The following is a 16,932-nucleotide window of genomic DNA, read 5'->3' on the forward strand; positions in this document are numbered from 1 at the left end:
TCTTTTTTTTTCTCTTCAATTATTGTTGACTGCGGAGATTAGGCATATGGTTAGCTGGCTGCTAGGTTTTAATTATTTAAGGAGAAATATGTTGGATTATATTTGTTGGGCTGGATTTGACATACTTGGGTTATGGTTAATTGAAATAGAAGAACAATGATGAAGGGAAATTATATTGGTTTGGGTTTGGCCCAATTCGGCCAAACCCATTATACATAAAAAAAAAAAAATTATAATTGGGCCCATTTAGATTGTTTAAGTCATTTGGACATGCTTTAACTTTTGGGCTCACTATAATTATATATGGGCTTGCTATAGTGTTTTCCTACATCATATTTGGGCTTCTTCTATGTTTAATTGTTCAATTTAATTCCTCATTGATTTACTATTAAATTATATTCAATTTTGAACAAATATTAAGTTTACATTTGAGATTTGAATTTTAATTTAATATTGAGGATTATATTAAATTGCCTTTAAGTATTGCAATTTAATTATGAAGTATGAGTTAATAATATGCATAATCTGAGCATGCTATGTATCTCTATTTGCAATAATTGCTTGACTGTTATAATTATGCCTTTAGAAAAGCATGTTAATTAGGATGAATTTAGAGCCTTTTAGGTCTGAATTAAATGTTTATTATGCATGATATAGTGCCTTTTAGGTGAATTTAGAGCCTTTAAGGATAGATTAAGCATATTATTACTCTTCAGTTGTGTCTATTTAAGGGCACATTAAAGAACCAAAGATAGTTCACCCTTTTAAAAGCCTTATCCATAGGTGAACTCACAATCTTATAGATCTCTCAAACGATTTTACTTCAAATATGAAAACACATGAATTAGGGAAGTTTCTTGGGGAGGAATACTAGTTATATGGCCCTGGCTTAAAACGCCTTGCTGGCTGAAACTGTCATAGTGCCTTCAGCCATATTGCTACTAGTCCCCTTGCGACGCTACTCTGTCTAAGGAGTTGGTTTTTAAAGGAGCCTTAGCACCTACCAACTTTCCTGGGAGTATACCTAAGGATTGTCTATCATGATTTGGTTCAATTTGTTTGTTAGGATTTTCTTGCCAATGTGATAATATTTAATTTTGGTCGATTAAAGAGTAGCCACAGCATCTTCAATTTACCAAAATTACATCTTAAGTTTTACTCACATAAAGTTAAGGCAAGAATATTGTGGTTAACTCTGCGTAATATGATAAAATTTCGCCCACAGGCAATTTTGTTGTATTTGTAGTGTTAATTAGGATGAAATACGAAACTATGATCATAATTTACCCACAGGGATTATGTATCGGCATATAGTTTGGTAGTTTTGTCATTAAGGGTGGTAAATCAAATAAAAATCGTACTCATTCTATTTCCACCATTCAGTCTTGATAGATTCATTGTGCGTAAAAATTTAGCCCACAGGCAATTTTTATGGCATACGAGTCTATCTTTTGCATAACTTACATTGGTAACAATATGCACTTCAGTCTCTCTCTCTATATTTTTGCCTCAAAAAAAAAAAAAAAAATCTAACCAAGCATTCATTGTTACTCTTTACAGCAACTCTACCCGTCACTCAAACCATAACTATTGATGTTCCTTTGCTTAACGACGATAATCACAAAGAGTGGAAAGATGCTATTCTCCTACATTTGGGATTATTAGAGTTAGATTACGCTGTTCTGAATGAGGAACCCTCCGAGGTTACTGCAGAAAGCACTGACGAAGCCAAGCAGCTTCGTGCACGATGGGAGAGATCCAATCGGTTATGTGTGCACCTCATTAAGTCAAAAATTTCGAGAGAAATTCGTGGTTCCATTGAGGAAATTCAGAAAACCAAGCCTCTGCTCAAGGCCATTGATGATCAATTTGTTGACTCAAAGAAATCATCGGCAAGTACTCTAATAATGCGATTTATCAACCTTCGTCTTACCACTGTTAAGGGCACGCGTAAACACATCATGCAAGTAAGGGATATTGCAGCTCAACTAAAGAAGCTGGAAATCATTTTACCAGATACTTTTGTGGTGCATTTTGCACTTAATACCCTTCCTCAAGAATATAGCCCCTTTAAGATTTCTTACAACACACATAAAGTAGATTGGTCTATCAATGAGTTGATAACCATGTGTGCGCAAGAAGAACAAAGGCTTATGACTGAGATTGGGGAAAACGCTCTAATGGCCACAACAAAGTATAAAAGAAAATCTGGAAAGTCCAAGGGATCCACCGTAGCAGCTAAGGGCAAACTGCCCCCAAAAGTTGACATTAAGAAGATACAGAAGTGTTTCTTTTGTAAAAAGAAGGGACACATGAAGAAGGACTGTATCAAATTCAAGAAGTGGATGTCCCAAAAAGGTAATGTTTCCTCTTCTTTTGTATGTTTTGAATCCAATATGTCAGAAGTTAATACTAATTCTTGGTGGATTGACTCTGGTTCAACAATCCACATTGCAAACTCCTTGCAGGCTATGACAAATCTGAGACAGCCAACGGGAACTGAGTGTAGCATCTTCTCTGGAAACAAGATTGCGTCACCTGTAGAAGCTGTCGGAGTTTGTACTTTAATTTTGAATAATGGTTTCGTTTTGACGCTAGATAAGACATTTTATGTTCCTAGTTTCTCTAGGAACTTAATTTCAGTTTCTAGACTTGTACCCTTTGGATTTAAATTTGAATTTAATGCCAAGTATTTCAAGTTATTTCAGAATTCTACTTGTATTGGCACTGGTACATTATCTGATGGTCTTTATCATCTTAACTTAAAAAATGTTTCAATTTATAATTCTTTACATGTTCAAAACGGCACTAAACGATGCAGTATTAACGAAAATTCCTCAATGTTATGGCATCGGAGATTAGGTCATATCTCCCTTGAGCGTATTAAAAGATTAGTAAAGGATGGAGTACTTTCTACTCTAGACTATACTGATTTTGAGACTTGCATTGACTGCATTAAGGGTAAGCAGACAAACAAGTCAAAGAAAGGTGCCAATAGAAGTTCAACATTGTTGGAAATTATTCATACTGACATATGTTGTCTTGATATGGACATGCATGGTCAGAAATATTTCATCACCTTCATTGATGACTTCTCAAGATTTACCTATGTGTATTTACTTCATAATAAGCATGAAGCATTGGATGCCTTTAAATTATTTAAAGCTGAAGTTGAAAACCAATGCAAGAGGCAAATACAAATAGTTAGATCAGATAGAGGTGGTGAATATTATGGTAGATACACTGAAAATGGACAAGCACCAGGTCCGTTTGCTAAATTTCTTCAAGAACATGGGATTGTTGCCCAATACACCATGCCTGGATCTCCGGATCAAAACGGTGTTGCTGAAAGAAGAAATCGGACTCTTTTGGATATGGTGCGGAGTATGCTGATAAACTCCACACTTCCAAAATCACTGTGGACTGAAGCACTTAAGACGGCAACGTATATATTAAACCGTGTTCCTTCCAAGGCTGTCCCTAAGACACCTTTTGAGCTATTCAAAGGTTGGAAACCGAGTTTGCATCATATGCGTATTTGGGGATGTCCGTCTGAGGTGAGAATATACAATCCACAAGAAAAGAAACTTGACCCGAGGACAATTAGTGCTTTCTTTATTGGATATGCACAATCTTCTAAGGGTTATAGGTTTTATTGTCCATCACATACTACTAGGATAGTGGAATCAAGGAATGCTAAGTTTCTTGAAGATGACTTGATTAGTGGGAGAGATCGATTTAAGAACTTAGTTCCTACTTTTGATCATATCGACTCTCACCCTTCTACGTCATCTAATGGAGTTGTACTTATACGCAGTGTTCCTTCATTAACACCAGCGGTTATACAACCCACCATTGACATTCCACAAGTTGCTGAAACTCAACAATTTCAGGATTTACAGCAAGTTCCTGAACCGATACAGACTGAACCAATTCAAGAACTACCCTTAGTTCCTGAAGAGGTAGTTGCCCCGCAACCTTCTCAAGGTATCGGTGGTTCAACATTAAGACGGTCTACTCGGATAAGACGTTCAGCATTACCTAGTTATTATGAATCGTATCTACAAGAATCTGACATTGGAGCTGAAAATGATCCTGAAACGTTTTCACAAGCCACAAACTGTGAACAGTCTGATTTGTGGATAGAAGCCATGAAAGAAGAAATGAATTCCATGAAGAGTAATGGAGTTTGGGACCTTGTTGAGTTACCTAATGGGGCCAAGGCCATTTCTTGTAAATGGGTTTTTAAAACCAAAAGAGATTCATTAGGTAACATTGAAAGATACAAGGCCAGACTCGTTGCTAAGGGATTTACTCAAAAAGAAGGAATCGATTACAAGGAGACTTTTTCTCCTGTATCAAAGAAAGATTCTCTTCGAATTATCTTGGCTTTAGTTGCACATTTTAATCTTGAATTGCAACAAATGGATGTGAAAACTGCCTTTCTTAATGGTGATCTAGAAGAGGAAGTTTACATGAAACAACCTGAAGGATTCTCTTCTAAAGATGGTGAAAATTTAGTATGCAAGCTTAAGAAATCCATATATGGCTTAAAACAAGCCTCCCGCCAATGGTACATTAAGTTCGATGGGGTTATTTCTTCATTTGGTTTTGTTGAGAATCCCTCTGATCATTGTATATACCATAAGGTGAGTGGAAGCAAAATTTGTTTTCTAGTTTTATACGTGGATGATATCTTGCTTGCCGCTAATGATATGGGGATGCTTCGTGACGTGAAACAATTCCTTTCTAAGAACTTTGATATGAAGGACATGGGTAATGCATCTTATGTCATTGGCATAAAGATTCATAGGGATAGATCCCGGGGCATACTGGGTCTATCGCAAGAAACCTATATAAACAAAGTTTTAGAAAGATTTCAGATGAAAAATTGTTCACCAAATGTTGCTCCAATAGCAAAAGGAGATAAATTCAATATGGATCAATGCCCTAAGAGTGACCTGGAGAAAGAATCCATGGAGACTATTCCATATGCTGAAGCAGTTGGGTGCCTTGGATACATTCAAGTATGTACGAGACCAGACATTGCTTTTGCTGTTGGAATGCTAGGACGATATTTGCATAATCCAGGTATGGACCACTGGAGAGCTGTAAAAAGAGTTTTAAGGTACCTCAAAGGTACTAAAGATTACAAGCTTGGATTTAGGCAGACAGATAACTTGGATGTTATTGGATATTCTGATGCGGACTTTGCTGGCTGTGTTGATTCTCGAAAATCGACTTCTGGGTACGTGTTTATCATGGCTGGTGGGGCTATCTCATGGAGAAGTGTTAAACAATCTTTAATAACTACTTCTACTATGGAAGCCGAGTTCGTTTCTTGTTTCGAAGCTACTTCGCAAGGTGTGTGGCTTAAGAATTTCATCTCTGGGCTTAGAATTATGGATTCTATATCTAAGCCGTTAAAAATCTATTGTGACAACTCAGCTGCAGTCTTCCTAACTAAGAACGACAAAAGTGGGAGTCGAAGCAAACACATCGACATCAAGTTCTTAGCTATTAGGGAGCGTGTTAAAAGAGAAATTGTGGTCATTGAGCACATTAGTACTGAGTTGATGATAGCAGATCCCTTGACTAAAGGCATGCCTCCATTTAAATTCAAGGATCTTGTTGAAAAGATGGGACTTTCGCCCAATTTGTAATTTGTATACATTCAGTTTTAATGAAATTCTTTTGCATTCAGAAATTTTCTCATTTTTGTGTACACTTTAAATTCATTGAGAAAATATTTAGGTTGGATTTGAAATAAACATATGGTTTATTTTCATTAAGTTTTTCTTGTTTCCTAATTAAGTACTTGAAAGCAGTTTGCATTTGATCATAATGGATATTACTCGCACTAATGAAAACATATCATTATGGTTGGTGTTATTCTATTCTTTAAGTTTAATGTTTGCACCAAGTGGGAGAATGAAAGGTTTTGTCTAATAAGGAGATGAAAGGTTTTGTCCAATAAAAGTCCAAACCTGTCATTTTCATTTGGGAGACAAACCATTTGTGGTACAAACAACTGTAGGAAGACATTTGGGATTTCTGCTGCATTGATGGTCTGCAGCTATTTAAGGACCTCAACCTCTCACTGCTCAAACATTCAGTCTCATACACCATCCAGAGAGTATAGAGTAAAAGTGAGGGAAAAATACAGTTCACTCAAGCAAAGGCAGCACTCAGCACAGTTCATTCAGGCAACAACAAACACCAACTATGGCTGGAGGTTAGATCCTATATTATTCAGTTTTAATCTTACATAATGTACACATAAAAGTATAAAACTGAATACAGATATATGAAACAATTTTCTTCTATTTCTTTTTTTTTTAAGAAATCAATTTCTTATATGGGTTTAGATTATAAGTTCATAAGTTTAATACCTAACTTCTCATTTTTTAGGGTGTGTTTGGTTCGAACATGGGAATCGGAACCAGTATGGGTATCAAATACTTGGTAAGGATAATGAGTTTTGGTGAAAGTATTTTGTATGTTTGGTAATAGGGTGGAATGAGAATGATTATTAATAGTTGGGGAAGAAAGGAGGACGGAAAATGAAACCCTTATTTCATTAGGGTATGAGTTTTTCAATTAATGGGTATTTCAAATGCATATTAGTATTCTAAAAACCTATCAACCAACATAACAAGCACTCTGATACCCATACTTTATGTCTAAACCTATTAACCAAACACACGCTTAATGTAGATAAAAAATATTTGTAGCCAACAACAACATGCATATTCAGTATTCACTATGTTGCCCACATGGGTTTAGTTTACTGATTCAATAAGCAGTATTTGATAGAGTAGATCAATATTTGAACTTGACAGCGGCAGTGTAAGGGTTATGCTCAAAGTAAACAAATATTTTGTGCTTCATTTTTTGAAAACGATCTTTTGTGCTTCATTAAATCACCATAATTTAATCATTTCAAATGCTATGTGGAACCGGGATAATATACTAATATTAAAGAGAGGGAGAAGATAGACTATCCTAAACAAACGAACCAAACTAAAGCTAACAGGTTTAAGCAAGTTTAGTCAATAATTTTTATAAATAAAATTAAAAAGATAAAGGACACAAACGTAATTTCGGACAAGCTGACCTTTGTGTCTTCTCCAACAAAGCCCGGGCTTGAATAAAATATTCACTAAACCATTCTTCACGGATTGTCACGGTTTTGGCATCACCAACCAATCAGACGCGACCGCCCTCTCATCTCATCACCAGCATGACGTGCGATTCGACTCTAGCAAATGACACAGACGGTGAGTTTAGAGAAACCCGAAAATATGAAAAAGAGAAATAATTGACAGAGAGCTTAGACGGAAGGAGAACGCTGCGGTTTGCTAATTGCTTCGCCACTCCGAAATTCCAATTTTCTCCTCGCCCCCATCTTCGACTCGACTCTAGAGAGAGAGTGAAAAAGGAAGAGAAAATCGCAATCTGCGTTGAAGGCCATGTGGCGTTGTTGATGTTTGCACTTGTAATGGCTGAATCTGAATCCGACATTATTTTTCACCAAGGTTACAGCTACAAGGCCGATCGTTTTTGTTCCCCGATGAAGTGAGAGCTGCGTGTGATTAGTTTCGCATTCTTTGTCCGATTCGAGTTTTTTCCCCTCCGATTTCGATTTCGCGTTGGTGCTTTGCTCCGCTGGTGATTCTGAGGGAGCAGAAAAAAGATGTTCAGCGGTGGTGATGGTGGCGGGGGCGGAGGAAACGTCGCGGGCCCGCCACAGCATCTTGACTGGAAATTCTCTCAGGTATTTGGTGAGCGTGCGGCCGGAGAAGAAGTTCAGGAAGGTAAAACCTTTTCTTCAGCTCTCATTTTCTCTGCTCTGCTGCCTTCGGATCCGTCGTCTGTTTGTGTCACTGATCCTTTAGGGTTTACGTTTCGCTTTTTGATCTGTTTTCTGCTCGTTAATCGCGACAAGCTTAGTTGATTAAATGCCAAGTTAGAACCTTTTACATGTGGATTTTGATTAGCATGAAGGAGACATGAACTGTTTAAGCTCCATTGAGCTCACTGTTAGTTCGGTTTTGACATTTTAGATTTTTGGACTTCTTGTTCAGATCTATGATTGTCTTTGATATGCTTGAATAGAGTGATTGTAATAGGTCTTGTTGTTGGAGCAACACAGATATGGGATTTTTTTAACCTTAAATTGCAGGCACCAATTTCCAATTGGTGGTGTCTACTGACTTCTATATTAAAGTGAGTTGTTTATCACTTGACTTCTTGCACATGTTGAACTGTCTATAGTTGCGCATTGATTTATAATAGATTAAGTCGTGGGCTGTAAGTGGTGGTGGTGGTTGTTGATTCAGAACACCTGTGTGTGGATATTCTTTTGCATTGGTGTAATTAGCTTTAACTACATTTGGTTTTGAGACATGTTGGGAAACAATTTAGTAATTACAGCTTCCCCCATTTTTGTCTGAAATGATGAATAACCAACCAGGCTAAGGTGCACATCGTTTTGTGCTCAAATTGTGGGAAAAGCATCCTCATGGCCAATGTTGTTTTAAATGTGATCTGACTGTATAGGTAGATTTATTTGAATGTTTTGACTATCGGACTCACATGTAGCTGACTAGCTGAGTACATTCTTAAAAGGAAAATTGTGCTTGCAGCTTAATATCTTATCATGTTATTCTGCTGAAATCTAATTCTTCTTAAAAGTTATTGAATTTGTTGAGTGGCAGTAGAATATTTATGTTACACTGCACGTGAAATTGGATTCATTTCTCATGTCTTGTTCCTTACTAGGTCCATCGTATGTAATAAATGAGAGGATATAGATGTTTTCTTGTGATTCATGGTGGGACGTCTAAATGGATAGAACAGCATTAGTAAGTTTGACAAGTTATTTTTGAGGTCTTATTGATGGGTTTATATCATGGTAAAGGGAACGTTCTCGAAATATGAATGCATGCTCTGCCGTGATGTTAGGGTCAGAAACTATAATCATAATTATGACCCGAGTACTTATGGATGCTACAAAAATTTATTACTTTGGGAACTTTTGTAGTCCCTGTTCTGTTTTAAAAGCTGGCTAGTGTTTCGTGAAGAACCCACATGGTGCATTAACAAGTTATATTCTATCTATACAGAGTAATGGATGCTTTAATTCTTTGATTAGTTAGATGCATGTGTACAAGTAACTTATGTTTTACCTTTCAATATTACCAATGAATGCTTGAGTTTGTTTTGAGTGTCTGATATATGCATTTTCTTTATGTCAGTAATTAGATAATTAAATTGAAGGTGGTGATAGTGGTAATTGGTAGAGTTGGGTGGAGGAGACAATGGCGGTGTCATGGTTATTGGTGCCTGGGTGGTGGCAGGTGTCAGTGGCAATGATGATGGTTGGATTCCATGGTTAATTGGGTTGGATAGAAGTGGTGAGTGAGTGATTGGTGATGGTTCACTTCTATTTTCTGTTTTGGAATGAAAACAGAAAACTGTTCTGTTTACCAGAGGAAATTTGGATAATATCATTTTTATTTTACAATTTCCAACTTTTGCTAAAGTGGAAACTTTGGAAGTTAAGTTAAGTTTCATTATCTTACTTAAAACTTATTTGCATTTTCTATTTTCCTGTTTTCAAAATTTCTTGCCTTTTATTTTTGTATTTGAAGTTCCATGTGTTGACTAATTTGAATATGTTCATTCTCAGAGTTGAGTTGTGAAACTCTTGCCTTGTAAATACTAAATACGAACATACTCCCCACTGCGGTCAAAGTGGCATGTTTTGAAAATGATATTAAAGGAAACAGAACCAAGAGATTATTATTGTTGTTATTGTTATTATTATTATTATTATTATTATTATTATTATTATTATTATTATTATTATTATTATTTTCTGAATGATGGAATAGTTGGTTTGTACTCATCATTTGTAATGTACTGAGAAACTGATTAGTTGGTTTCTCTCTATTGATTCATTTGCCCATAGTCATTGCTTGTAAAAGATAGATTTCTGAGCTGTACCTAGTTTTGCTAGCATTGGTCCACACTTCATCCCAATCTGTGACACGTTGTAAAGAATATGCTGCGTGGCTTTTATTCAAGTGGTGCTGCAGTTCAGCCTTGTGCGAAAAACCAACTGATGTAGGGCTATTTAAAGATGGTGTGGGTTTTAAGGGAGAAAATTACTTTATTAATTAGCAATATGGCAACATAAAGAAGAGAATTGCAATATAATTGAAGAGATAAGGCTTCTAGGGAAGGAAATGGAGATGGATCAATAATGTCCGTAACAGAGATATAATATTAAATATGCTCTGGAAAATCGCAAATAGAACTACTTATACAAGGGACCCTGAACTTAGTGTTACCCTAATGTGACAAAAGATGATAATACCCTCAGTGAAACGCATGACTAGCGCATGATCATTCTCTAAAGCACATGCATGACTTATAACGCAATGATGAGTAATAAGAAGTTATAGCAAATGCAAATATAATATATACAAAGAATTGGCTTAATAGCTTAAGAATGATCTGGTATCATTAAGATATGTAAATGAGCTTAATTTAGTAGGCAATTTATTTTACAGATTGAATTGACTTCAAAATGCATATGATGTACTTTAACAATACAATTATACAACTGATACTATTGATACAATTTATTGGATTTCCCTAGATGGTTTGAGATTGTTTGCTATGCAACTATTTATGACGACTAAATTTACTGGAACCATTTCAACTGAAGATGCATGTGATGTACTTTAGCAACAAGGCTGGTGTGATCTAAGATTTTACCACATTTTTGGATTGCCCTAGATAGCTTTATGTCTTTTGTTATCCCTATTGCATGTGTAACTACACTCATTTGAAAACCTCTTATTTGTTTGCTCTTATTTTATTTTGCAGTTGATATCATCTCAGCAATCGAGTTTGATAAAACTGGTGACCATCTTGCTACTGGTGATCGTGGGGGTAGGGTTGTATTATTTGAAAGGACTGATACTAAAGAGGTAGCTTCCTGGAGTTTGAAATGATTCTAATTATTTAATAGATTGGTGTTCACTGCTATCTTTTTTGTTTTGCAACATGATCCTTTTAGCATGCTGGACGCCGAAGAGAATTGGAGCGGATGGACTATCCAGTTAGTCGGCATCCAGAGTTCCGGTACAAGACAGAATTTCAAAGCCATGAACCAGAGGTATGCAGTTGAAGTGTGAATTTTCATAAAAGTCAAATGGAGGGAAGTGCAAGAGACCTATTAAAAATGGATTAATTTGCCTGATGCTTGCTTAGCTACAATTTACTCTGCCAAGAGTCCAAGACACTGCCATCTGTTGGCATGGATTGGGCCATTTATGATCCTCTTCTGTGTTCTGTTTGTAGGGAATATTAAGCTGATTATTAACCAATCATTCTTATTGTTTCTATTCAGTTTGATTATCTCAAAAGTTTGGAGATTGAGGAGAAAATTAACAAGATTCGATGGTGCCAGGCAGCTAATAGTGCGCTCTTTCTTCTGTCCACTAATGATAAAACAATAAAATTTTGGAAGGTAAATCTAATTTTACTTTTTGCTCCTCTTGGGTTGTGGAGCTGTATATTCACTGAGATGATATGTTGAACTTTGCTTCACCATGAGTCTTGTGTAGCTTTCATATGTTGGAGGGTATATGTCTTTAATTAATTACTGATCCCTGTTCTCATTTTTCAGGTGCTAGAAAAGAAAGTCAAGAAAATTTCTGAAATGAATATTGAGCCTTCCAGATCCATTGTAAATGGCAGTGCTGCCAGCTCAAGTGTTTCTATGACTCCAAAACCTCATCTTACAAATGGAGGCTATCCTGATAGACCTTACAATTGCTTGAGCAATGACTCATCATTTCCTGCCAGTGGCATCTCTGCGCTTCGTATACCTGTGGTAGTTGTACTTACCCTAACCTTATTTATTTACATGTGCAGTTATGTCTGAGATACTTTGGAATCATTATAGGTTGTTGAGTTTTGAAAAATCCATCAACCTTCTACATGCTGGGTGGTATGGAAGGGGAAAATTTATGAAGTTGCACTGCAGTGCACAGCAGTGCACAGCAGTACTGTGCTGGATAGAATGTGAGCGAAGCATAGTTATATGCATTAGCACCACCATAGAGTATAGAGTGAGCGAGAAGTGATTACAAGGTCTTGCAAGGCATAACTGCTCTGCCTTATCTGCATAGTAGTTTCATCTTCTCTTGAAAAGCATTTAATTGCTCACTGAAATCAGATTCAATGTGCAAGAAGTAGCTTTTCAATTGATTCGTTTTTGGTAAATTTGGAAATTCAAGTTCATCATGCAGTCTAACATATCTGCTTGGAAATTCATCATTCTCTTTTATGGTTAGTTATTTTGCATTAAAGTCTAAAATATTTCACACAACATTTTACAGTTTATGGTGTTTGCTTAGTTGAAACACATGTAAACCAATAAACTCATTTTTACTCTGGTAGGTGTAAAATTCTTTATGCAGCAAAATTTATGTACAATGTGTTATGTGTGTTTCCAGCTTTCTAAATTTCCAACAATACCCTTATAAATATAACATATTCTCAATCCTAGTTTCTTACATCTTACTTCAAATATCACATCTCTTTTCACAAAGAGCACCAGCACTTGCATTTCTCTATTGGATGCTAGAGTACCAGTGCCGTCAAAGCTAACTCTGATTCAATCCAAAGCCAAAAATGGTGCCGTTGCACACAAAGGTGCACTGTTGCACTGTTGGGTATGGCACTATGGCTGGCAGTTTGGGGACTCTTCTGCTGTAGTGAAGGACACAGACCAATGGATCTGATGGTGTTATAGTGAATATAGTCAAATTATTGGATTTCTTATAGATGTAGCAGCTCTGCATCTTCTTCATGCAAAGATGAAGAGAATTAGGAAAAAAGCTCAACTCTTTTTTTTTTCTTAAATGTTTTTGTTTTTAAAAGATCTCTTTAAAGAATTGATTTTAAATTAAAAATATATTGTTTTCTAATTTTAAAATATTTTCAAAATTTTGTGGTCTTTATTATTATTATTTTTTAGAATTGTAGATTTCTATTGTCAAAGGATCTACACATTCTTAAAGTTCAACTTAATTGAGGAATAATGTATTTTTCTATAACGGTATTTTGGTTATTTGACTGATTTTACAATTTTTTTGGATTGATTTTTTTTTTCTCTGCAAGTGAGTCTTTGCAAACAAGTACAAAACATTCTCCATTATTTAAGTGTTTGACACTTAAGTGAACACCATTTTAACAGCTTTTCCTTACAAAACAAGGCTTTGGTAAATTTGGAAATTCCAGCTACATCATCACTCAGTTTAACATATCTGTTTCACTTCTCCAAAAAAAAAAAAAACATATCTGTTTCACATTTAGTTACAAGTGCAGTGTACACACACATATCTACATGTATGTCCATGTTTCTTTGTGCTTATGTATGTGGATCTGTATCTAGGTTCTCCCGACATTCTTCCCTTCAATTTGGTATATGGTTTATTGCTATGGATGTAAAACATATGTTTTTTTTTGGCTATGCTTTAGTACTTTCATTTGCTTATACAGGCATTACCAAATGTATGTTCTTTAATAGGTTTTCTTTTTTAATATTATATCCCTTGCAGAGCTTTTATCTTTATTTTACAAAATTTCTCTTCTATTTGTGTTTTAAGCTCATAAGTATAATTCATAGGTTACAAGCAATGAGACCAGCCTTGTAGCGAGATGCAGAAGAGTGTATGCTCATGCTCATGACTATCATATCAATTCCATCTCCAATAACAGGTTTGTGTTTCTGTACCCGCAGATCCTACGTGTATTGTGCCTCTGAAAAGTTTAGCTAATTCCTCTTGCACTTTCCATACCAGTGATGGCGAAACATTTATATCAGCTGATGATCTGCGAATAAACCTTTGGAACTTGGAAATAAGTAACCAAAGTTTCAATATTGTTGATGTGAAACCAGCAAATATGGAAGATCTAACAGGTGAGTATCTCATATTTGTTACTGGAGCTTCCTGCCTAGTTTTATGACATTTTTAGTTACCCCTTGTATTTTATTTGATGATGATTCCAACTAGATTCGTATTAAGGCTTAGTTTAGTTGAGTTCCTTTGTTATTGAAAATATGATAGCCAATGAAAATGTAGTCTGTGCAATTTTCTGGTTAATTATCATTTTGAAATCATGTCGCATTTATATCTTAAAATGTTCTTTTATTGGAGGAGTTGCTCTAGTGCTGAGCCTTCTACTAGAGGTTTTTGCTGTGTTTATCATGCCATTTTGAGAGAATTAAATAGACCAAAAACTAATTTATTTCTTACTTTTTTGCATAACCAATGATACTTTTCATACATTTATGTTTGCACATTTGCATACTGTTTAGGAATCAAATTGTGCAAAGCTTTTGGGATTGTTACAATTTCCTAAGAAACTACAAGAAAATGTTTACAGGTCCCAATAAGCTTGTAGGTTTTTTATTTGCTAGCTTGTTACTGTCATGATGTATGACAAACCTTAATCAGAGATTTGTTTGTTATTGCAGAGGTTATAACTTCGGCAGAGTTTCACCCAACCCACTGTAACACGTTAGCTTATAGTAGTTCAAAAGGATCAATTCGTCTCATTGATTTACGACAATCGGCATTGTGTGATTCACATTCTAAATTGTGAGTACTACCCTACTGTTTGGATTTGGTGGTTGCATTCTTATTTCTTATGAAAATTGATTTGTCTAATCATTTAGCTCAAGTTAGGCCATGCACATAGAGTGCTACCCTGCTGTTTGGATTACATCTAAATTACTTCTCTATGGCCTAACAGGTTTGAGGAGCAAGAGCCAGCTGGTTCAAGATCCTTCTTCACTGAGATAATTGCTTCAATTTCTGATATTAAATTTGCAAGAGATGGAAGATACATCCTCAGTCGTGATTACATGACTCTCAAGGTTGTTTAGTTATCGACTCTTGAGATTCATTTATGTATTGTGTCTTTATGATTAGGTGTTGTATACTTGCTCTATGATATGTATTGTCTGACACCCATCTTACTTCTCAGTTATGGGACATAAATATGGATTCTGGGCCAGTTGCAACATACCAGGTTCATGAATATTTAAGACCAAAGGTAATTACTTATCCATTGAAATTGTTTGAACTTATTTCATGTGACTGCTCTGATTAAATGGCATAACTCAATGGACCTTCAGCTATGCGATTTATATGAGAATGATTCAATCTTTGATAAATTTGAATGTTGCTTGAGCGGTGATGGGCTGCGAGTCGCTACAGGGTCCTACAGGTATCCAAATTATGTGTGCAATTTGTTGCTCCAGTTATTTTTCTTTTCCTTTAGCCTTGTCAAAACTATGCCTAAACCCAGTTTAGTTGGGCGACTTATGTGCATTCTGTTTCTTGGTTTCGGTGCATATCTAACTTAATTGCTTTGTTTTCAGCAATCTGTTTCGTGTGTTTGGCTGTGCTGCGGGAAGCACTGAAGCGACTACACTGGAAGCAAGCAAAAACCCTATGAGGTACGTATATTTGAGTTATATCTGACCACGAACAGTTTGCAGTGTGAGTGACAATTTTTGTTTTTCCTTCAGGAGACAAGCCCAGACCCCTTCAAGGCCTGCCAGATCCCTTAGCAGTATAACTCGTGTTGTTAGGAGAGGTCTGCTATTTTATATGTTATTTTATTTTGAAATTAGAACAGTGATGCAGCTAACATTTCCGTTCCCCTCTATTTATAAAGAGACATAAGTATGGTGCTACGTTTATTACAGGAGGAGAAAGTCCAGGTGTAGATGCAAATGGAAATACATTTGATTTCACAACAAAATTGCTCCATCTTGCTTGGCACCCATCTGAAAATTCAATTGCTTGTGCTGCTGCAAACAGCTTGTACATGTATTATGCATAAACCGATGATACAGGAAGGAAGGGATGCATTCATTCTGAATTAGCATTTTTTGTGGTTGATTAGAAGGCCATCATCGTCTATGGCAGCAACTTGAGAGGCTCTACCAACTGACTGCTTCATTGATGTGGGGCCCCCCATAAATTGTAAGTTTGAACATCAAGGTTCAGAAGTGGCTGAAGAATCAATGACAAAGAACCTTGCATTGTTCCTCCTCGTCCCACCCGATTTCTGTTCCACCCTTGTTCAAGGGAAAGTTGCATTTATGTTGTCATTGTGGTGTGGGGAAGTGAGGAAGGAATGTGAGTTGTACATCTTGCTCAGGAGGAGCTGCTGCTGCTAACTTTTGCAAGGCGTCGGGTTGTTGACTTCTTTGGGATAGATTTAGCTTTTTGTAGGATAAATTTTAGTGTGGCATTGTTATAAATTACCAGTTAAAAGTATTTTTCTTTTCTATAATTTTATTTTATTTTTTAAAAAAAATTCTGCATAAAAGAAAATTTAAAGGGGATCTGACCTTTAGGTTACCTGTATTTTACATGATCATCAGACATGAGTAAAGAGATGTTGCTAAAAAGTTTTCGCTACTTGGGATGTTGGAGCAATACTTACAAACAGCTATTTACTAATTTACCACTATTTCTGTTTATGATAGTTAGCTTGTCTGGGTGGTTGAAGCATTTGCGATATGTTTGGTTTTTTATGAAGGGTCAAATAGGTCACAAGATGACCTCCCGCAGTAGCCCCATCGACCACGGCATGCGCCTTGCTCAGTTGTTATATTGTGGATCATGGTTTAAAAACGGCACTGTTTCTTTAAGTAAAGTGAAGAACCGGCTACCGTCACATCTTATTTGAGTTCCGTAAATGAAAATACAGTTCACATTTGTTTTTATATAATGATAATCAAATGAAATTGTAATTATATTAAAATGATAATAATCCTAAAACCCCACACTCCAATCAAGATTTAGCCATCTCCCAGACTCCCACCTT

At 36.0% G+C, this 16,932-nt stretch overlaps 2 protein-coding genes across 3 annotated transcripts in view; both read left to right on the plus strand.

The window, feature by feature from the left end:
* The window catches only part of LOC115997450, a 6,200-nt gene extending 3,475 nt beyond the window's left edge, over positions 1-2,725 (plus strand). The window contains exons 2-3 of the mRNA XM_031237006.1: positions 1,561-2,358; positions 2,469-2,725. Of these exons, the coding sequence (XP_031092866.1) occupies positions 1,561-2,358; positions 2,469-2,503 (833 nt within the window). The 3' untranslated portion in view covers positions 2,504-2,725. The remainder of the gene's footprint in view (positions 1-1,560; positions 2,359-2,468) is intronic.
* Positions 2,726-7,329: 4,604 nt separating this feature from the next.
* LOC115996700 (serine/threonine protein phosphatase 2A 55 kDa regulatory subunit B beta isoform-like) lies at positions 7,330-16,565 on the plus strand. 2 transcript variants are annotated; one of them, XM_031236057.1, is made up of 14 exons: positions 7,330-7,817; positions 10,900-11,003; positions 11,093-11,191; positions 11,426-11,545; positions 11,705-11,914; positions 13,712-13,803; positions 13,887-14,005; positions 14,564-14,687; positions 14,842-14,965; positions 15,076-15,144; positions 15,227-15,318; positions 15,473-15,550; positions 15,623-15,690; positions 15,803-16,565. In XM_031236057.1, exons 1-14 carry the CDS (start codon positions 7,697-7,699, stop codon positions 15,937-15,939), a joined length of 1,557 nt encoding a protein of 518 aa, XP_031091917.1. In that variant the 5' UTR covers positions 7,330-7,696; the 3' UTR covers positions 15,940-16,565. The 2 variants fall into 2 exon arrangements, with proteins under 2 accessions (XP_031091917.1, XP_031091918.1); XM_031236058.1 differs by having other exon boundaries at positions 11,705-11,911.
* The last annotated feature ends 367 nt before the right edge of the window (positions 16,566-16,932 follow it).

The sequence above is a fragment of the Ipomoea triloba genome, chromosome 11 (genome assembly GCF_003576645.1).
Source record: "Ipomoea triloba cultivar NCNSP0323 chromosome 11, ASM357664v1".
Classification (NCBI taxonomy): domain Eukaryota; kingdom Viridiplantae; phylum Streptophyta; class Magnoliopsida; order Solanales; family Convolvulaceae; genus Ipomoea; species Ipomoea triloba.